The sequence below is a fragment of the Phyllobates terribilis genome, unplaced genomic scaffold (assembly GCF_046119375.1).
Source record: "Phyllobates terribilis strain yellow unplaced genomic scaffold, ASM4611937v1 Scaffold_1__5_contigs__length_1240528914, whole genome shotgun sequence".
In the NCBI taxonomy this organism is placed as follows: Eukaryota; Metazoa; Chordata; class Amphibia; order Anura; family Dendrobatidae; genus Phyllobates; species Phyllobates terribilis.
The window spans coordinates 231,507,586-231,530,801 of record NW_027362761.1 but is presented as its reverse complement, the minus strand read 5'-3'; the positions used below and the strand labels follow the sequence as shown (position 1 = coordinate 231,530,801).

General features: G+C 41.0%; 1 protein-coding gene across 1 annotated transcript in view; it reads left to right on the top strand.

The window, feature by feature from the left end:
• The window catches only part of SPTLC1 (serine palmitoyltransferase long chain base subunit 1), a 78,567-nt gene that overhangs the window by 40,694 nt on the left and 14,657 nt on the right, over window positions 1-23,216 (top strand). The window contains exons 8-13 of the mRNA XM_073671022.1: window positions 2,160-2,249; window positions 3,931-4,038; window positions 12,552-12,647; window positions 18,035-18,131; window positions 18,828-18,882; window positions 21,062-21,179. Of these exons, the coding sequence (XP_073527123.1) occupies window positions 2,160-2,249; window positions 3,931-4,038; window positions 12,552-12,647; window positions 18,035-18,131; window positions 18,828-18,882; window positions 21,062-21,179 (564 nt within the window). The remainder of the gene's footprint in view (window positions 1-2,159; window positions 2,250-3,930; window positions 4,039-12,551; window positions 12,648-18,034; window positions 18,132-18,827; window positions 18,883-21,061; window positions 21,180-23,216) is intronic.

Genomic DNA, 23,216 nt, shown 5'->3' with positions numbered 1-23,216 from the left:
TCTCTCTCTCTCTCCCTCTCTCTCTCCCTCTCTCTCTCTCTTTCTCTCCTCTCTCTTTCTCTCCTCTCTCTTTCTCTCCTCTCTCTTTCTCTCCTCTCTCTTTCTCTCCTCTCTCTTTCTCTCTTAAAAATTATTGTAATCCTAATTGACCTAAAACAGGAAAGGTTTATTCTGATATCATGTAATATATTGAGAAAAACATGCATATGTGTCTTTTTATATAGTGTATGTAAACTTCTGGTTTCAACTGTATATGCATATTCATGAAAAAATGAAAATGCCGTGATGTCCATTTCCACTAAAACGATCCTGTATCAACATGACTTCAGAGGCCTGTCCTGGCTACAATTAAAGGACTAGAGTTTAGATATTGTTATGAAGCTGCATTTGAAATGTCCGGGCCTTGGCATACATTTGGGAGCACAACGACAAGTTTTACTTACTGATGAGCATAAAATCTCTGATGGATGACCTGGAGCCCTGAGCTAACTGCCTGCATTAATAAATAGAATAGACTTTGTATTGGCAAGTTGTTAATAAAAGGAATGATTCTGAAACAGTCTGTCTGTTCTCCAATGCTACAGTTGTTCCACCGGGGAAAATTATCTTTTATGGAAACCTCTATATTAAACTCACTTTTACGGATGTCAGTTTATGGCAAGTCTTTCGGCTAAATCATGTATCCATGTAAATCTCACTTGTGGCAATATATGATAATTATTTGACTACTTTACAACACTAGAAAAATGAGGCCTAGTAACCTCAACTGGCCAATAAAAGTAGAAGTAATAATAAGTTCTTTGGATTCAGGGTCAGTCTCTTTTAATGTGGTGTAACAAATTGCATACAAATGTAACATGAGGATTTAATGTACACAGCTCCAGTAAAGAAGTCAATTATCCCGCTAGGTATTTAGCTCGTGCATCCAAAGATATAATAGATAAAACAGTGGTATTTGTACTTGTTACTTTTCCTGTGCGAAAACAGGAGAAACAAAAAATGAGTGGTGACAACATAGTCCCCCTGCAAGGGAACACACACGTGAGCTTGTAAATTATATGGGTAATATGCTTGTATAATTTGTGGAATTCCTGTGTATGGGCCATTGCCCAGGAGATCCATGTGTATTTAAAAATAAAAATAAAGCCTTGATAAAATATGTGGAACAAACATGGATTTATGACTTTCTGCTTTCCGTTTTCTTGGCCTTTGCAAACGGACTTTGCTGGCTGCAGCCAAGAACTGAGCGTTGCATGATGAATGGCCTCAGTGGTGTATATCATTAGGGAAAGTTCACTTTGCTTGCGGTTGAGCACAAAAACCACTGTGGGAATAGTAATCTGTGAAAAGGAAAACTAGGTGACAGGCTAGAAAACAAACAATTTAGGGATCAGTACCATACTTGTATGTCTAAAGGTTTCTATTCTTTTTAAACTCTTTTCTTTGCTTGTTGTATATTGTAAAGATGTGCGGTTGTGGATTTTAATCACCTAGGCAGGTTATCGATGCAATTAGTTTTATTCCTTCCGACCACGGTGAACAGCAATTCCAGGTAAATGTCCAACAGGCAATTCTCTTAGTCCTAGAGTTTCCAACCTGGGATCAGTAGTTCCACTTCCCCTTACCAGGTGATACCCACTGTCCCCCAACTTTTGGTTGGCCCACAGCTTTTTGTATCTCCTGCCGGTATGTTGGCAGTCACAGCATATGCTCCTTTAGATGATGGATATCACGACCGCAGCCCGTGATACCACCCAGCTCTCAGTCCGACTAGCAATGAATCTTCCCTTTCTCCTGCACATGGTTCAGCCCCCTGAATCGGCAGAAGAGCTCACCCCTCCATCCCCCAGCTAATTGTGCCTTAGTGGAGATATTTTCTCAGGTGGAACCCATCCCCTGGGTTTGCATGTGAGACTACCTGTGGTGACGGAGAGAACAATGGCCCAAGGTCTCGGAGATATGGTCAATGAATGGAATAGATGCCTGAGGTTGAACTGATGAGCAAACAAATTACTAACAAAACACAGCAAGCAAATTTCTAACAAAACACAAAATTAAGATTGTCGTAAAGGGATGCTCAGTGCTGGAAAAGTATTTAGAAAGTGGCCAGGTCCTCACATATATAAACACTAATAGTTTTGTATTGTTCCTTCCTTAAGAATCCACGTAAAGCCAGGGTGACCAGACGATTTATCGTTGCTGAAGGAGTCTATATGAACACTGGTGACATTTGTCCTCTTCCTCAATTGGTATGAAATTTTCTGTATTACCATGTAATGTATTTAAAGCAGGCCATAGACCTGAAACTGTTAGTTAGGGAAATAGTTGCTGAACAATCTCCAAAACTATACCTTTTGTGGGTTGGCCAAACATTTTTGTGATCTAGGTTGAGTTCACACAGCCAACATTCACGGTTCAAGTATGGACTGCAGTATACGGACTAGTCATGGGCCTCCTGACCTGAACTCAACAGTTTTATAGATATATGAGGCTGCTGCGTTTGGGTCTGCAGACCTGTGTTACGCCGGCTTTATGCCAAGAGTATGATAAGCAGCCATTGGGCACTTCTGCTACCTCTTATTTCAAGAAGGTTAGAAGTCATTTTTATTGATCCCTGTTTACCCAACGTAAAGGTTGGTGGTGCATTAAGTAGCTTGCCCCACAAACTAACAAAGTACATTTTAATCACTAGATCTTGGAATAATAAGTTACAAGGTTGGATGTGTTAAAAGATGTGCTGAGATAAGCTTATAAACAATTTAGATAAATTCTGGTGACCAATTTCACTCCTCGGTTTATCACAGGAGTGAGTGTTTCTGTCAAGACACCAGTCCAGTGAGCTTGTCATAAATCAAGTCGGTGACATGCATGTTCAGCAGCCACCAGTGCTACTATGTCACTAACTTGATTTATGATGAGCCCAGATTGCTGGAAACCCTGCAGAAATACTCACTCCTGCTATCGAACAGGCAGGGAAATGTGTTCAGTCACTGAATGAAAGCAGCATCTGTGAGCACCTGCAGTGCCTGTAAACTCTTATGCTTCCTTTCCTGTCCAGGAGCTGTGTTATGTGCCGACCATTAAATGGATCAGCTTTACATGTTCAGACACAGCAAATAAGACCGTACATAGCAGGGGCACATATATAAGATTATCTTGGCACAGGAATATTTTTTTTTAACATATCCAGTTGTGGAACTTATTATTATTATTCAGAGATCTACTGATTAAAATGTTCTTTGTTTGTGGGACAACCCCTTTAAACTTTACTTATCTGTTGTTTTGTGGTCGCAGCATTTATAGGGTTAGAGCCACTGTGTCACTCCTAAATAGCAGTTGGCTGCCACCCCCAGTGCATTGCATTCACAGACCAAACTTCCCCACATGCAGTACAAGGTTCAGTAGGTCTGCATACATGATTGGATTGCTAACCCAATAGTGTGGCTATGCAGATTGTATATAAAGATTGACACGAGATATGAATTACACACTGCAGTTGTTGTTCGCAGAAGTAGAAAGTTGCTGAAGACTCGTGTTGTTGCCAAATATTTTGCATGTGGCAGTCATCCATATTTCATGAAGTTACATCTATAACCGGTTTTCCTTGGATTGGGAAACTACTGCCTTCTTTATTCTCTACTAAGTTGCTGAAATGCTGTATGTTTAAGGTACCAAACAGATAAAGCATTTTAATAGAAAAGGAATTGCAGCAATGTGTGTTATGTTTCTTTTCCCCACTTATGTGGTGACTATTCAAAAATAATCGCCGGCTGCAAACAGTTTTTCTATGCCATAATCCAAACCATCTCTCAGACTCTGTTGGAACAGCTTTGTTGCGTCCTGTAATTCGTGCATTTTTTTTGATCCAGTGTTTATATCCCTTTCCTTTTTTATTAAAATTAAAATTTTTGATGTTTTTGGAAATTGCAGGTTGAGTTAAAATACAACTACAAAGTAAGAATATTCCTGGAGGAAAGCCTCTCGTTTGGAGTTTTAGGGGAACATGGACGTGGAGTTACTGAACACTTTGGAATAAATGTAAGTTTGATCTGTTGAAGGCAAAAATGTATGGACTACCATAACAGCGATTTACCCATATAATAGGTAAATCCCTGCTATGTTTAGAAATGGTTGAGCAGCTCTGGAGCACAAAAGGCTGCTATAGTTAAAATGCTGGGCACACACATGTAACGAAACTTGGCATTTTTTTCCCCTCATTTGCTAAAGGAAAGAAGGAAGGGATTTCCATTTTTTTTACCACCCTCTTTGATGGTCCCTATACCCGATTTTATTTGTTTTGTCATTTGTTACACCTAACCAGTGGACCTGTCATTATAAAACCCTGTCCTTTAAATAGAACTCCATTTACTGATGACATATCAACTTTAACATACATGTATATATCGCGATAGTAGTTATTGTTGATCTGCCATAATCTTTGGTAGTCACAAAAGTTATCTTTATTGTCTTTACTCTCCCGGAGCAAATGAGAGTAATTAAATTCATTTGATGTGTTACTTGCGCTTAAACCATAACCATAGGATGTCGCACGGACTGGGTCGTTATCTGGATTGCATAAAATAGTTTTTAGATTTTGTAATTCTATCGGCTGAGACGTGACCTTGCCAAAGCGTGAGCAAGGGAGAAATATTTTAGAATGCACAATGGGGCAGCGTTCGGCTTTCAGCAGAGGAAATTGAAATTAATTTTATAGCTGGAAAATAGCTTTTTGGTCCATTTTACCTTATCAAGTAAAAGACTGCATGGAGGAGAGCCCCATGAATGCTGGTGCTGAGGGTTTTTTGGCTCTTTGGAACCTCTGCACAAAACAATCATTATTTAACATATGAACCCTAGTTATAAATCCTTGGTTTCTGTGGCGAAGTAATGATGTTTCAGAAAAAGTTCTATAAATCTGCAGTCCTAGACGGCCTGCATTCATCCCTAGCCAATTAAAACTGATTTATGGAGTTATTACATATAGTAGAAACTTCCGGTCCAATGCTATTGTCACAAATATTTCTTTCCAGCAAGAAATGCTGAAAGAGCTACTTTATGTACTTCGTCTTTAAGTTCAGACTTCAGCTTGGCTTCTTCATCTGCTGTAGATCTATGTGAAGAACCGCACCTTGCAGCCCCCCACCCCACCCCTCCTGATGGCATTAATACATAGGGGGTCACTCGGTACGCTCTCCCCGCTTTAACCAACATGACGTTCCGCACCCCTTGGGAGGATACATAAGGTCAGCTTGGCACCGTTTTACACAGACACCCCCTGTCCACATGGGCACAGGGAGGCACTGGGAGTGAGAGGGTGGCCCACGTGACCGCTGGCATGGCACAACACTCACTCAGATCCCTGAGAAGCTGAGAGACCACTGTGAAGAATATGTGGAATATAATTTCATTCCAATTGACTGTATCATATCCGTTTCGAGATTATAAACCTCCTTCAAAGTGTGAACCTGAGACAAGACATCTGGCTCAGCTGGTGGTCCAGCTTCAAAAGCTCCAAGTGGAAAAAGCTCACATTCCCAGCAGCCTATCTGGTACCAAGGCCTTTATGGCAGGACGAACCCCTCCTGAGAGCCAAAGCTGGTTAACTGCTTAAAAGTCCTCCCCCACCCGCTCCAGACGTAGGGGAGCCATAATTTTATAAGGAGTTATGTAGTTATCATATATCCTAGCCGTATACCAGTTACACTTTTGAGATCTCAGGAACGGGCTGAACGCCCACTGAGTTCTCGACCCATTTTAGCACCTTGGGGTAGGGAGATACGGCAACTAGAAGCCAGACAGCGAGGCCGTGTTTGGCAGTCAGCAGTCTTCCCCATGATTGTGGAGCCTACTGAAACAGACTAAGGGACCTTTTTAAACGCATCGGAAGCCTTTGCAGGTGTTTTTTGTTAATTATTCTAATTTACTGAGATAATGACTTTTGTGTTTTCATTGGCTGTAAGCCATAATCATCAACATTCACAGAAATAAACACTTGAAATAGATCACTCTGTAATGACTCTATATAATGAGTTTCACTTTTTGTATTGAAGAACTGAAATAAATTAACTTTTTGATGATATTCTAATTTAGTGAGAAGCACTTGTATATCCATTGTGTATATAGTGTTTTGTCTAGTGTGTCCTTAAAGGGAATGTGTCAGGTAATTTCTTTTTAGTATACTAATAGTATCCTGAAATAGGGTGTGGGCAGCTCTTTCAGGATATGTAATTTTTATTTTTCTACTTGGCCACCTTGTCTTGCTGTAAGCCCCCGACAAATTTATTGTCTTGTGCCGGCAAGTCAAGCATATGTAAATGATAAATGAATATTCAGCCCCCCCCCCCCGCCAGTGTCACTGATTATCCAAGTGTATATATGCTTAATGAATATTCAACCTTCTGCTCCGACTTCACTGAGTCAAACTGCCATATGCCCGAGGATCGCTTCGCAATCCTCGGACTGTCCGTCTGCTCTCCTGACCTGAGCGTGATAGCTGCATAGAAATACACGCTGTCATGCTCATGTCAGGAGAGCAGACTGCCAGCCCGAGGATTGCAATGCGATCCTTGGGCATACGGCAGTCTGAACAAATCTGTGATGGCGGCGCAGAGGGGTGGGCGGAATTATGGGCAAGGGAATTGGTGAATATTCATTTATCATTTACATATGCTTGACTTGCCGGCGTGAGACAATAAATTTATCCAGGGCTTAGGGCAAGACAAGTGGGCCACATAGAGAAACAAAAATTACTTATCCTGAAAGGGCTGGCCAAGCCCTATTTCAGGATACTATTAGTATACCACAGAGAAATTACCTGACCGATTCCCTTTGTGGCGATTTAAATATATAATTTAGCCTGTAGCTGCTCTCTTATCTCGATCCATGAATCCACACATCTGTGTTCTCTGTTTAACGTCACATGCTACCGGGGCTCGTTTCTGGACCGATATAATCCCATTAACGGACCAGGTTTATATGTAACGAGGAACTGGTGACAGTCCTACCGGGCTGGAAAGCCTCTGTTTCACTGGTGTTAGTGAAAGGGGTCACTCAGCCTGTCAGGTTTGTGAGCGAGTGTTGTGCCACGCCGGCGGTCACGTTGGCCACCCTCACTCTCCGTGCCTCCCTGTGCCTGTGTGGACAGGGGGTGTCTGTGTAAAAATGTGCTAAGCTGACCTAGCGTATCCCCCAGGGGGGGGTGCAGAACGTCACATTAGTGAAAGTGGTGAGACCATACCACGTGATACTTAATTTTAGGTAATTCTGCCATCATACACAATATTTACCATGTACGATGTGCATTCAATAAGTTATCTGCCCCAGCATGTTCTGTCAGTGTTAGAGAGCGGAGCTTTTCTGTGCATGTTGAGACATGTCTGGAAATGCAGCGGACTCGGTAGAAGTTCAGTCTGATGAAAGCACTGGAAGTGACAGGATGGCAAGTGCAGTACAGTGCGACTCTACAAAGTGAGGGATTTGGAGCTTTATTTCATGATTAAATTCATTACAAAGGAAGATAAGAAGCCTAAAGAAATCCATGAAAGGATCATAGAATCATAGAATGTTCGATTTGGAGGGGACCTCCAGGGTCATCTGGTCCAATGCAATCTGGTCTTGCTCAATGCAAGATTCACTAAACCATCTCAGACAGATGTCTGTCCAGCCTCTGTTTGAAGACTTCCATTGAAGGAGAACTCACCACCTCTTGTGGCAGCCTGTTCCACTCGTTAATTACCCTCCCTGTCAAAAAGTTTTTTCTAATATCTAATCTGTATCTTCTCCCATTCATTTTCATCCCATTGCTTCTAATCTTTTGTCTTTATTTGTGCAAATGAGAATAAAGCTGATCCCTCTACAGTGTGACAGACCTTGAGATATTTGTAGAAAGCTATTAAGTCTCCTCTCAGTCTTTTCTCTTTTGCAAGCTTACATTCCCAGATCCTCTAACTGTTCCTCATAGGACATTGTTTGCAGACTGATCACTATTCTGGTTGCTCTTCTCTGAACTTGCTCTAGTTTCTTCATGTCTTTTTTTTAAGATTTGGTGCCCATAACTGGCCAGATGAGGCCTGACCAAAGAGGGAGTATAGGGGAATAATTACTTCACGTGATCTAGATTGTATTCTTTTGTTAATGCAACCCATAGTTGTGTTTGCCTTTTTTGCTGCTGCTGCATCACACCGTTGACTCATGTTTAGTCTGTGATCTATTAGTATACCCAAGTCTTTTTCACATGTGATGTTGGTTAGCTCTATTCCTCCCATTCTGTATATGCTTTTTTCATTTTTCTTGCCCAGATGTTTCTCCCTGTTAAAAACCATTCTGTTAGCTGCTGCCCACAGTTGCAGTTTTTTTTTAGGTCTTTTTGAATCCTCTCTCTTCTCTAGTGTTCGCTATCCCTCCTAGCTTTTGGTCATCAGCAAATTTAGTCAGTTTACCCTCAGCTCCTTCATCTAAATCATTGATAAAGATGTTGAACAACACAGAGCCCAGGACAGAGCCTTGTGGTACCCCACTTGAGACATTCTTCCAACTGGATGTGCAGCCATTTATGACCACTCTTTGGGTCTGATCACTAAGCCAGTTATGAATCCAACTAACAGTTGCTTTGTCCATTCCATAGTTGGTCATTTTTTCAATAAGGATGGTGTGAGATACTTTGTCAAATGCTTTGCTGAAGTCAAGATATACTATATCTACTGCTGTATGTAGTGATGATGCACCAAGTAATGTTTTGGGCCAAGCCGTTTAAATGAGGTTTGGAATCAATTGAAGATGACCCCCATTCAGAACGACCTGTCAAAACATCTTCAAAGGAAATTTGATGTAAAGCGGAGGCCATAGTTTTGGAAGATCGTCGGAGCAAAGTCCGTGTTATAGCTCATGAATTAGGCATTTCAGTTGGCACAGTTTCTATTATAATCCATGATGTTTTGATGATGCCAAAGGTCATTTCCCAGGGGGTGCCACAAATGTTGACACTTGAGCAAAAAGATCATGGCAACAGTTTTTTTTGATACATAAGGCGTTTTATTACTAGAATTCATGCCACACAAGACAACAATTACTGGAGACACCTATGCTTCAACAATGAAGGCATTATGTGAGGTAATTTAAGAGAAAAGCCGTGGAAAGCTGCTGCTTCATGACTATGCGCCAACTCACAATTCTTGCAAATCCTAAACTGCTATCTTGGTATGCGGCTTTACAGAGCTTAACTATCCACTCTACAGTCCAGACCTGGTTCCCAGTGATTACTTTCTATTTGGAACCTGAAGAAATATCTATGCGGGAAACAATTTCCAGATGATAATTCAGTCAAAGAGGCAGTAACAGGGTTCTTGCAACAGCAAGAAGTCTCTTTCTAGTCTGAGGCCATCCGATCACTGGAGGCTAAGTGGAATCAGGATGTTGAAGTCAAGGGGGATTATATTGAAAAGTAATAAGTTCGGTTTTGTTTTCATGTTCAGGTAGATAAATATTGAACACCCCTTGAATATGCTGTTAAAAAAGATTTGGTAAAGAGTTATGATCAGAGTGGACCAAAACTATCTGCAGGACACTGGTCCAGTGGTCACGTCGGTACTCTGTGGCTGCTGGACCAAAGCACTGTGAACTCCCTCCTACCTGCGAACATCCTGGGTGCTTATTCTGGTTAGCAAACTCCTGTGATGTCATGGCAAGCTGCTAGATTGTGTCAATGTGGGGGCCTAATAATCGGGAGAGGTGTTAAGGATGCCTGCAGGTAGGAATAGTTTCACAGTACTCTGTGAAGGGCAATAATGTCTCAGGCAAGCATTTACATATTCACACTGCTTGCTCATTAACAGACATCTCATTAAGACTGCAACTATGATGACTTTGGCCACAACATACAGTACAGACCAAAAGTTTGGACACACCTTCTCATTTAAAGATTTTTCTGTATTTTCATGACTATGAAAATTGTGCATTCACACTGAAGGCATCAAAACTATGAATTAACACATGTGGAATTATATACTTAACAAAAAAAGTGTGAAACAACTGAAAATGTCTTATATTCTAGGTTCTTCAAAGTAGCCACCTTTTGCTTTGATGACTGCTTTGCACACTCTTGGCATTCTCTTGATGAGCTTCAAGAGGTAGTCACTGGAAATGGTTTTCACTTCACATTTGTGCCCTGTCAGGTTTAATAAGTGGGATTTCTTGCCTTATAAATGGGGTTGGGACCATCAGTTGTGTTGTGCAGAAGTCTGCTGGATACACAGCTGATAGTCCTACTGAATAGACTGTTAGAATTTGTATTATGGCAAGAAAAAAGCAGCTAAGTAAAGAAAAACGAGTAGCCATCATTACTTTAAGAAATGAAGGTCAGCCAGTCCGAAAAATTGGGCAAACTTTGAAAGTGTCCCCAAGTGCAGTTGCAAAAGCCATCAAGCGCTGAAAAGAAACTGGCTCATATGAGGACCGCCCCAGGAAAGGAAGACCAAGAGTCACCTCTGCTTCTGAGGATAAGTTTATCCGAGTCACCAGCCTCAGAAATTGCAGGTTAACAGCAGCCATACAGAGTTCTAGCAGCAGACACATCTCTACAACAACTGTTAAGAGGAGACTTTGTGCAGCACGCCTTCATGGTAAAATAGCTGCTAGGAAACCACTGCTAAGGACAGGCAACAAGCAGAAGAGACTTGTTTGGGCTAAAGAACACAAGGAATGGACATTAGACCAGTGGAAATCTGTGCTTTGGTCTGATGAGTCCAAATGTGAGATCTTTGGTTCCAACCACTGTGTCTTTGTGCGACGCAGAAAAGGTGAACGGATCGACTCTACATGCCTGTTTCCCACCGTGAAGCATGGAGGAGGAGGTGTGATGGTGTGGGGGTGCTTTGCTGGTGACACAGTTGGGGTTTTATTCAAAATTGAAGGCATACTGAACCAGCATGGCTACCACAGCATCTCGCAGCGGCATGCTATTCCATCCGGTTTGCGTTTAGTTGGACCATCATTTATTTTTCAACAGGACAATGACCCCAAACACACCTTCAGGTTGTGTAAGAGCTATTTGACCAAGAAGGAGAGTGATGGGGTGCTACGCCAGATGACCTGGCCTCCACAGTCACCAGACATGAACTCAATCGAGATGGTTTGGGGTGAACTGGACTGCAAAGTGAAGGCAAAAGGGCCAACAAGTGCTAAGCATTTCTGGGAACTCCTTCAAGATTGTTGGAAGACCATTTCCGGTGACTACCTCTTGAAGCTCATCAAGAGAATGCCAAGAGTGTGCAAAGCAGTCATCAAAGCAAAAGGTGGCTACTTTGAAGAACCTAGAATATAAGACATATTTTCAGCTGTTTCACACTTTTTTGTTAAGTATATAATTCCACATGTGTTAATTCATAGTTTTGATGCCTTCAGTGTGAATGTACAATTTTCATAGTCATGAAAATACAGAAAAATCTTTAAATGAGAAGGTGTGTCCAAACTTTTGGTCTGTACTGTAGATTGAGTGCACTATATGCAGCTGCTACATCGCCGAGTAATGCAGATAAATGAAACCGCAGTGCATCCCCGTTCACCTGGGCTACGCTGTGATGTAGCAGTGACATACAGTGATCTCCGGCTGCATGACCTGTGTTACAGTCACTGTGTAGCCCCAGCCTAAAACTTACTTATTCTGCTCTTGGAAAGAAAACCGTTGGCATCACAAGTCAGCATGTATAACAACAAGTCCATTACAGTGACAGAAAGTAAGAATTGGCCTCATTAATAGCAGCCAATCGTTAATTTCTTAAGGAAACATGGACAGTGATTATATAGTCTGCACAGTTTTGATATATGTGGCTCCACTGCAAACTGGCAAGTAGGGCTTCAATTTAGCAACTTAGACAATTTTGTTCTTAAAGGGAATCTGTCAGCAGGTTTTTGCTAGGTAATCTGAGAGGAGCATTATATAAGGGCTGAAACCCTGATTCCAGTGATATGTCACTTACTAGGCTGTGTTGCTATTTCAATAAAATCAAACCAGTGTTTTATCAACAGGAGATTTTCACTACAGGATTAGTTATCTCATGCCATGTAGCCCTCCTTCTGTGTAACCCCATCCCCACCACTGATTAGCAGCTTTCTGTCAATGTATAGTGTACACACAAAGCTGCCAATCTGTGGTGTGTGGGTGGGGTTATACAGAGCTCAGCAGTCTGAGCTCTGCTAGATCTGCATCAGAGAAAACTATGATTGTAACAAAATGACAGCATGCAGACAAGCAAGTGACACATCAATAGAATCAGGCTCTCTGTCCCTACATCATGCTGCTGACAGATGCCCTTTTTAAAATGAAAACTTACCATTGTTGCCTTTTTAGCTTTCATCTATCTTGGGCTCCATTTAATTGTGAATAGAGTTTTTACTTATCACCAGCAATCCACAATTAATTTGCAATATGATCCAAAGGCTAAGTGACAGGAATCCTTTTCATACAACTGAATAGTGGGATCTGCCACATAATATCATGCCTGTTTAAAATCAATAATGAAATGATTGTATTGTAATGTGTTTTCATCTTTCTTTAGATTGATGACATTGACTTGATAAGTGCAAATATGGAGAATGCTCTTGCTTCCATCGGAGGTTTTTGCTGTGGCCGATCATTTGTTATTGATCATCAAGTATGTACATATGTCTTCTAACGTCAAAGGATGTTCACACTAATTTTATACGTTTTTCTTCTACCTTTAATTTTATAGCTTCCTATACTCTATCGAAAAAATACATGGATTTAGCCATACTTATGAGTAGAGGAGGTCCAGCAGACTATTTCATGTCTAGTATTTTACTGTGTATGTATGTATGTGTCTGTATGTATATTATAAAAAAGTGTGTGTGTGCGCGTGTGCGTGCGCGCATAGTGGCATATGGAACAGCGCACTTCCTGCCACAGTTTCACCATCTAGCTGGGCACTGTCCATCAAAGCAACTCTGGGGGCAGTGTCACTACCCAGTGAATCTGAGAGGTGCGCTGATGGCAGGGTCACACACTGTTTCAAGCACTACATTTTCATATACTTTCTCTAAAATTATCCATCAGATTTTTTGTACTAAAGGTATGGCTCCTTTCATACTGTGTATGAAAAAACAACTTTGGTTACGGGACATACACTACATTTTATAAAGTCAAAAATAGTTGTGCCAAAGCAGATGCCAAAAGGACACACTTAGTCACCTGGAGCTTTTCCAGTGCATACTCAGAGTGGAAATGGCAATTTTAATGTTAACATAAGGTGCTCATACACACTAGATGTACAAATTTGCCCATCATGAAGGTGATCCACAGCATGCAACGCTTGTAACATAGGATTACGCTATTTGTATAGCACGATTATTATGATACAAAGTGATTGAACAACCATGCCATGCAAATAGTGTAGAAGTTAATGCCGTAGCAGTCCACAATGTTCCTTTTTAACATTCGATTCATCTGTAAGTCCGCTAAGCCTATAAATCATTTGTTCCAATGAAAAAAAGCTGATGCGGCTTATTGCCCTATTCATAAAAAACAAAGCTGCACACCCGGATAAGCCTATTTTAACCCCTTTAAAGCCCATGACGTACTAATACGCGTCTGTGCCCTGGGCTTTAAGAGCCTGACCCATATTAGTACGTCATCGTGATCGCGCGCGCACACAGGCTGTGCGGGCGCGATCGCCGCCGAGAGTCAGCTGATTGTCACAGCTGACACCCGGTACTATGTGCAGGGAGCTCCCAGCACATTAACCCCCGCAATGTTGCGATCGAAGTCGATCGCAGCATTGCGGAGGCAAGGGGAGGTGATCGGTATACTCACCTCCTCTTCCGGCCTCCAGTGCTGTCTGACGCGGCTTCCCGGGTGTTGCCATGACGACCCGATGTCATCATGACAACAACCGGGTCACCAGACAGCAGTAAGATTGTTTGGACATGCGCAGTGCATCTCCAAAGTATTTTCTCCCTGTCCAGCGCTGACTGCCTGCATGGCACAGGGATGGTGCTCCATTACTATGCTGTGCAGGCGATCAGAATAAAAAAAGTGAAAGTCCCACAGTGGGACAAAGTAAAAAAGTATAAAAACTCCCAGAAAGTGAAAAAAAAAAAAAAAATTGTAAAAATATTAAAAAAAAAAAATAATCCACTAAAAATAAAAATATAATGTACCCATCAATAAATATTATTATGAAAAAAACCAAACAAACAATAAAAGTGAACACGGTTATAAAAAAAAAAAAAAGCAAAAAACAATGCTTTATCATCATACCGCCAAACAAAAAATGGAATAACACGCGATCAAAAAGACGAATATAAATAAAAATGGTACCGCTGAAAACGTCATCTCGTCCCGCAAAAAATAAGCCACCATGCAGCTCCATCATCCGAAAAATCAAAAAGTTACAGCTCTCAGAATAAAGCAATGCAAAAAAATATTTTTTTCTATAAAATAGCTTTTATTGTGTAAAAGCGCCAAAACATAAAAAACTATATAAATGTGGTACCGCTGTAAACGTACTGACCCGAAGAATAAAGCTACCTTATCAATTTTACCACACCCGGAGCAGAATAATAATAAAAAAACAATTCTTGAATTGTTGGTTTTTGTTTATTCTGCCTCCCAAAAGCTGGAATAGAAAGCGATCAAAAAATATCACATGCCTGAAAATGGCACCAATAAAAACGTCAACTCATCCCGCAAAAAACAAGCCGTCACATGACTGTCGGCCAAAATATTGCGATCCAAAAACTAGATTTTACAAAATGTGTCTTTTAGTGTGTGACAGCTGTCAATCATAAAAACCCAATATGATTCTGGTATCGCTGTAATCGCACCGACCGGAAGAATAAAGTAATCTCATCACTTATACCACACGAGGAACGGCGAAAAAAATAAACGCTAGGGCTGGGGTTGTGCTAATGTTAGGGTTGGGGTTGTTTTTTTTTTCAAAAGTAAAAAAAAAAAAAAAAAAGAAAAAAAAAAATCTGACGATATGGCAACTAGTGTTGAGCGCAAGTGCTCGCTACTTGAGTTTGCATCGGGTGCTCGGTTATGCATTGAGTATCGCGGGTGCTGGAGTCTCAGCCCCATATGCTTCGCGGCCAAAAAAAACTCGCGGGGATTGCCTGCCATGCACGAGCGATCTCCGCATGTTTTTTTTTGGGTGTCTAATAACAGTGAAACATCCGGGCGGGGACTCGAGCATGTCACTCGAGCACACGCAGTACATGGTGCATACCTGAGTACCCGATGCAAACTCAAGTAGCGAGCACTTGCGCTCAAGAGTAATGACAACTTATTCAATATGATGACCTAATGTTATCAAATTCTGTGTCGTACCTCTGGGTTCAAAATGTTCACTATACCCCTTAATAAAATCCTTGAGGGGTATAGTTTCCAAAATGGGGTCACTTGTGGGGGAGCTCCACTGTTTAGGCACATCAGGGGCTCTCCAAATGCAACATGGTGTCCGCTAACAATTTGAGCCAATTTTCCATTCAAATTGTTAGTGGACACCATGTTGCGTTTGGAGAGCCCCTGATGTGCCTAAACAGTGGAGCTCCCCCACAAGTGACCCCATTTTGGAAACTAGACCCCCCAAGGCACCTATCTAGATGCATAGTGAGCACTTGGAACCCTCAGGTGCTTCACAAATTGATTCGTAAAAATGAAAAAGTGGAAAAAAAAATACTTTTTCATTTTTACGAATCAATTTGTGAAGCACCTAGGGGTTCCAAGTTCTCACTATGCATCTAGATAGGTGCCTTGGGGGGGTCTAGTTTCCAAAATGCGTCACTTGCGGGGGCTTTCCACTGTTTAGGCACATCAGGGGCTCTCCAAACGCAACATGGCGTCCGTTATTATTCAAGCAAATTTTACAATCAAAAAGTCAAATGGCGCTCCTTCCCTTCCGAGCCCTGCCGTGCGCCCAAACAGTTGTTTTTCCCAACATATGGGGTATTGGCGTGCCCAGGGGAAATTGCACAACAAATTTGGGGGTCCATTTTTTCCTGTTACCCCTGCGAAAATAAAAAAAATTTGGTCTAAAGAAACATTTTTGTGAAAAAAGTTAAATGTTCATTTTTTTCTTACACATTCCAAAAATTCCTGTGACGCACCTGAAGGGTTAATAAAGATCTTAAATGTGGTTTTGAGCACCTTGAGGGGTGCAGTTTTTAGAATGGTGTCACTTTTGGGTATTTTCTGTCATAAAGACCTCTCAAAGTGACTTCAAATGTGATGTGGTCCCTAAAAAAATGGTTTTGTAAATTTTGTTGGAAAAATGAGAAATCGCTGGTCAACTTTTAACCCTTATAGCTCCCTAACAAAAAAAAATTTTGGTTCCAAAATTGTGCTGATGTAAAGTAGACATGTGGGAAATGTTATTTATTAACTATTTTGTGTGACATAGCTCTCTGATTTAACGGAATAAAAATTCAAATTTTGAAAATTGCAAAATGTTCTAAATTTTCGCCAAATTTCCATTTTTTTCACAAATAAACGCAAGTGATATCGAAGAAATTTTACCAAAATCATGAAGTACAATATGTCACGAAAAAACAATCTCAGAATCAGGGGGATCCGTTGAAGCGTTCCAGAGTAATTACCTCATAAAGTGACAGTGGTCAGAATTGTAAAAATTGGCCTGGTCATTAACGTGCAAACCACCTTGGGTTGTAAAGGGGTTAAAGAGTCCTTATCGCCAGACTTCACCACTTCATTTTTATATCGGTGATTTAAAAAAAAAACAACTTTCTAAATCTAATTAATAAAAATATCAGTAACGAGTGAGATCACACGGTTAGAGCAGAAAGCGGTGCGACAGTTAGGGTATGTGCACACGATGCAGAAATGCTCAGGATTTTTTCCTGAGCGTTTCTGCATCTCTCTGGCAGGAAAAAACGCATGCGGATTGTACATGCGGTTTCCTGCCAGGGACATGCGGAAATGAAACGGTCTTCACTTTCATTTCCGCATGCGGGTTGACAAGCGCTTCCCAAGCGATTTTAGCATCAATTGGAAAGTGCTTGTCAACTTCACACTATATAAATCCATGCAACCGGCATGGATTTATATAGTGTGTGAATGTCAAAAAATAAAAAATAAATCTATACTTTACCCTCTGATGGCCCCCGGTGTCCTGCTTCATCGGTCCCGGCTGCCGGCAGTGAAGACTTTAGGACTTTCCGACGTCAGCGTCACGTGACCCGGTCACATGACTCTGACGTCAGCGAAGGTCCTTCATTCAACCGCGAAGTGCCCGGGAAGCCAGCAGGACGCAGCGCGGGCTGTCAGAAGGTGAGAATATATATATTTTTTATTTTATTCTTTTTTTTTTAATGGTACCTGGGTCTGGATGAGAGTCCTCTCCTCCACACCCGGGTACCATCCGCACATTAGACCGCATGAAAAGCGCATCAACATATACAGTGATGCGGATTCCATGCGGTCTAATGCAAGTCAATGGCGGCAAAAGAGCAGCGTTTCCGCAAAATTAATTGACATGCTGCGGATTTTTGACCGCAGCGTTTACGCTGCGGAAAAATCCGCATCATGGGCACAGCACATGCGGATTTCAATTGGGGAACATTGCTGCCCTTCTACCATGCGTTTTTCATGCGTTTCCGCGGCGTTTCTGCAACTGCAAAAACGCCGCGGAAACGCATGAAAAACGCATCGTGTGAACTCGGCCTTATGCCGTAGGTGCAGAAAAGAAGCTGCTCTGTTAACTTAACTTGACTTCAACGGAATCCGCAGAATTGCTGGCAGTAGCCGTCTGTGTCCACTCTGAGCCAGCAGAGATTGGGGCTGGGCAGATCAGGAAGGTAATTGGCAAGTGGGTAGTTTGCACCTACCTACCTATAAATTCTTAGTCCCATTGAAAAAAAAGTCCCTGATAACCCCTTCAATAATAAAAGGTTACATTTGGTGATATGCTCTCTTTAAGTTCTCCATAGTCTTACAGGATAATAATGTGTGTGACTTTTAAAAATAAAAGAACTGAAAATGTTTATTTTTTTATATTTATAATAGAGACTATCTGGCCAAGGATACTGTTTTTCAGCATCTCTTCCCCCTTTGCTAGCATCTGCTGCTATCGAAGGCCTTAACATTATGGAGGAAACTTCAGGTATTGTTTTATTTTATAAGGCTTGGTTTGGGCTTTGCTTTCTGGATTATATAATAGCTGTCCATGCCCTTAAATAGTTCATCAATATCAGATCGGTGGGGGTCTGACACCCGACACCACTATCTATCAGCTGCTCTCAGCTCCAAGAGTAAGCAGATGTAAGCACTGAATGGCGCCTAACAGTACAGCTCCATTTATTTGTAGTGGCCACTGTCAGGTACTGCAGAACCGCTCATAATATACAGTCTTCAGAGCTGGAATCTCCCAACATGTCTTGGATGCAGTACATAGCTCATTTGGGGAAGTGTCACCTTTCAACGAGCTACATTAAGGAAATATTACTATTTCAGGAAAACAATATACTAGACTAACGGAGCTGGCTGCTCATTTGAATGTCAAAAGAATACAGCAAGAACTACTACCCTGTTCTACTAGTTCTTTTTTGACATACCCTGTCACCAGTTCTTTCATATCATTTCTTGCTCTGCTGTGATTACTGTACAATTACTAATGTGTTTACTTTTCTATTTACATGTTTAAAGTTCTGGTTTTACTTGATGATTCTTCATTTTTGCCTTGCATCTTGGGTAGAGAAATCCCCTGTGTGCTTCAAAATCTGATTTCTATCCTCTGATTGCTTCTGTTGGGAAGTGACATATTTTTTTTATTAAAATGATATGTTGTATTTTTTAATAGAATTATTCCACACCTTAAAAGAAAAGTGCCAAAGAATCCATAAAGCGCTGCAAGGGTATGTATAAAATAGTCCCTTCATCCATATCTTACCCATTTCCCTTGATTGAACTTTATTAGCCTTTGTCTTTATTTTTTCATCTTACAAAATAACTCTGACTTCTTGTGAAATCACTTTATTATTACAACATAGGTCAAAGACTGCTAAAGCGTGATTCTGAGCCTAGCTGGCAAACTGATTAACTAGGGATGTCAGAATTTACCCAGTAGACTTTTACTAACGAATCAGTCGGCCCCCTCCTTACACCATGCAAATATAGCAATTGGTAGTGTGATTGATTGGGACTGCAAAAGGCATAGATTGCCTTTCCCATTCAACCATTGCATAAGATATGATGCACATCTATTGTGGCATATGTGCAGTGCTCAGTTATTGTCCTGATCTCCTATTCTGCTTCTAAAATATAGGTTATAGGCTTTTCTAACTATGGGAGTCAGGTTTTTCTTTTGTGATGCAAGTGTACTTTGCCACATATATAGTAGAAATTATCTGCTTTGTCAATTCAAGAACGAGGCATCTCTGAATTTATTCTGCTATTAAAAAAAGCCTAAAGGCTAACAAATAATGCTGTGTGACCTATAGAGAGAGGGTTTTATGAAGCCAAGCAATGCAATTTTTATTAGGATTGCATCCTCTGGGCTGACGTGAGGTTTCTATTGGTCACTCTATGATGATGCGCTACTGATGGCTCAATAGGCTACTGATGATGCCCTACTGGCTACTGATAGCGCAATACTGAAGATTCAATCTTCGAGTTGCATCAAAGCCTGTCCTAGATAACCACCCCTGTGTCTTGAAAATTAGAGCCAATTAGCAATTATAATCATTGTTATCTTTTTCAGCATCCCAAAATTAGTTGGTTTCAACTATTTCTATGCCTATAGATCAGTGTAAACGTTTTTTCTCAATTTATAGGTTAAATATTCATGGACATAATAAGGCATCCTCTTTGTATCAGGATGCCTTATTATGCCTTAGACAGAGTGAAAGTATCACATGCTATGAAACACTACACACATAACCAGCACATGTTCCTTTGAAAAAGATCATCTGTACAAGTGGAGGTCTTCCCATTTTGTGTGAAGCCCTCAGGCAATGTTAAACTTCACAAGTGTGGCAGATGTCCTCAGTCCTATTCTCCTCCACTAAAGACACCCAGTAGATGCATCTTTTATCCACTGAAAGCAAGAATCTTCTGAGACCGGGTTCACATGTTGCAGTATGCACCGTGGTGAGCGGCTGAAGCTGTGCCAGTATGGTGGATGGCATGGTTTTCTCTTGGACTACAGCTAAAAGTAGTTTTATTGTTAGTGGCCAGCACAACTGCTTTTAGCTGCAGACATTATGAAGGCTACGCCAATCTTCATGTCAGTGTAGTAGTAGTAGTAGATAACTTTAAGACAAGTCTGCTAAAATGTAAAGGTTTTATGTTGGTCATTCCTGCATTATTGTTCCAATCTGGCTGCCATTTACATAGCTGGGGCTAAAGGCCCCTAATACACATTAGACTAATGATGGTCTAGCCCACCGATATCGATGCCATCCAACTGATCGTCAGAGATGTCGATCGGGCATGTCCAATTTTGGACTGCTGATAACTTTATTCTCCCAGAGAGATGTCTGATGAGGCTTTCTCATAGAAAACACAGGAATGGTCAGCTATGCAATTGCCCCTGTGTGGGAGAGACGGCCGAGATTACAGGAGCTGATCGATCGCCCAAAGCCACATTCTGCCAAGAGCCATCTAATATGTATTGCCAGCTTAAGGTTCCTTATACAAGGGCCTACCTGTGGCACTAAATGACTGCCGATCAGCTTTCTGTAACTTTTTAGTCAGAGTTGCGTGAAATTTTTTTTTTCCAAAGAATTCTTTTCACTATATCACTCAATAAATTTATGCACTAATTTTTATGAGCCGTGACTTATGCATTTTAGGCCAGTTTATCATAGTTCGGGACTCGTGAGCTGAGCTAACTGTGATATATATGACTATGAGGCAGTTGGCTTGGCTTAGGAGACCCATTGGTCAGGATGGCTCTACCGATCCGAGCACAGTCCATATTTTACAAATGTATGACACTAGCCTTAGGTTGTCTCTTACCTGATTTCCTTGTCCTAATTGTAGGTTTTCCTAAAGATGTTTTTCTTTGTCTAATCTTCTTTTTGTTTTATGTAGTGTGGAGGGTTTGAAGGTTGTTGGTGAGAACTTCTCCCCTGCCTTTCATCTGCAGTTAGAAGAAAGCACCGGATGCCGGGAAAAAGACTCAAAGCAGCTACAAGATATTGTAGATCACGTAAGTGCTGCAAATGACCACTGATTTATTCTTGGACTGACTTTTAAACTCCTGCATACCTGAAAACATAAAGTATTATAATAGATGACTGTAATCATTGCCAGACCCAGGAGTGTTCTCCATGACCCTTTCAACCATTTCCTTGGAGACTAGTGTTATGATTTTACACATAAATAGGCACAGCATACAATAGTGAAATCTGAACCTTTTCTCATGACACAAGTCCTCATTTCTAAGTCATGGTGTGGTTTTGGTTAAATCCTCCAAATTATAGCAACAAGGAATTAAAGTAAAACTTTCCTTTTCTCTACACCTCCTCTACAACTCCAACAGAAGGATTCCTTGACTTTTCAGGCAACGGAAAACACAGGAAAGCTTTAAAACAGATCTACAATTTTGTCCTTCCATGTGACCTTACCATTTGGTGTACTGAAATGCTCCTGTTTTTATACGTGCACCACACTGAGAGTACCATACTCCGATTTAATTAAATTAAGTTTACCCAGAGGACCATACTTTTTGTGGTTCAGCTCCTAGTAGCTCCTTTTTTTATTATTTTTTTCATTTTTTGGAAAGACCATTGGGAATCCCAGGGAACTATAGGCCTGTGAGCCTTTCTTCTATACCAGCAAAGATTTTTGAACAAATTATTAGACATGTATGCAAGTACCTTTATGAGAATGAAGTGATTAACCAGAGCCAGTATGGGTTTGTAACTAATAAATCATGTCAGACTAACTTAGATCCTTCTATGACAGAATCACTGACTGGGTGGATCTGGGAGACGCAGTAGATGTAGTATATCTTGACAAAGTATCTCATACCATCCTTATTGAAAAAAATGACCAACTATGGAATGGACAAGGCAGCTGTTGGGTGGATTCATAACTGGCTTAGTGATCGGACCCAAAGAGTGTTCTTAAATGGTTGCGCATCCAGTTGGAAGAATGTCTCAAGTGAGGTACCACAAGGCTCCGTCCTGGGACCTGTATTGTTCAACATCTTTATCAATGATTTGGATGAAGTAACTGAGGGTAAACTGATTAAATTTGCTGATGACACAAAGCTAGGAGGGATAGCTAACACTAGAGAAGAGAGAGGATTCAAAAAGACCTAAATAAACTGGAACTGTGGGCAGCAGCTAACAGAATGGTTTTTAATAGGGAGAAATGCAAAGTCCTACATCTGGGCAAGAAAAATGAAAAAGCATATGCAGAATGGGAGGAATAGGGATAAGCAACAGCACATGTGAAAAATACTTGGGTATACTAATAGATCATAGACTGAACATGAGTCAACAGTGTGATGCAGCAGCTAAAAAGGCAAACACAATTCTGGGCTGTATTAACAGAAGCATACAGTCTAGATCACGTGAAGTAATTATCCTCCTCTACTCCTCTTTGGTCAGACCTCATCTGGAATACTGTGGCTAGTTCTGGGCACCACATTTTAAAAAAGACATCGAAAAACTGGAGCAAATTCAGAGAAGAACTATCAGGATGGTGACTGGTCTACAAACAATGTCCTATGAGGAACGGTTACAGGATTTGGGAATGTTTAGCTTGCAAAAGAAGACTGAGAGGAGACTTAATAGCTGTCTACAAATATCTGAAGGGCTGTGGAGGGATCAGCTTTATTTTCATTTGCACAAAGAAAGACTAAAAGCAATGGGATGAAACTGAATGTGAGAAGGTTCAGATTTGATACTAGAAAAAACTTTGACAGTGAGGGTGATGAGTGGAACAGGCTACCATGAGAGGTGGTGAGTTCTCCTTCAATGGAAGTCTTCAAACAGAGGCTGGACAGACATCTGTCTGAGATGGTTTAGTGAATCCTGCATTGAGCAGGGGGTTGGACATGATGACCCTGGAGGTCTCCTCCAACTCTCACATTCTATGAATCATCCTGGAGCCTTCCTACTTTGTATCAGGGTAGGATTCTAAATGGAGTAAAGGTTCAATATTTAGGACCAGATCTGGGAGCCACTTATCCAAACCTCACCCTATAGATTTATTAGGGTAAATTGAGGGATAAATG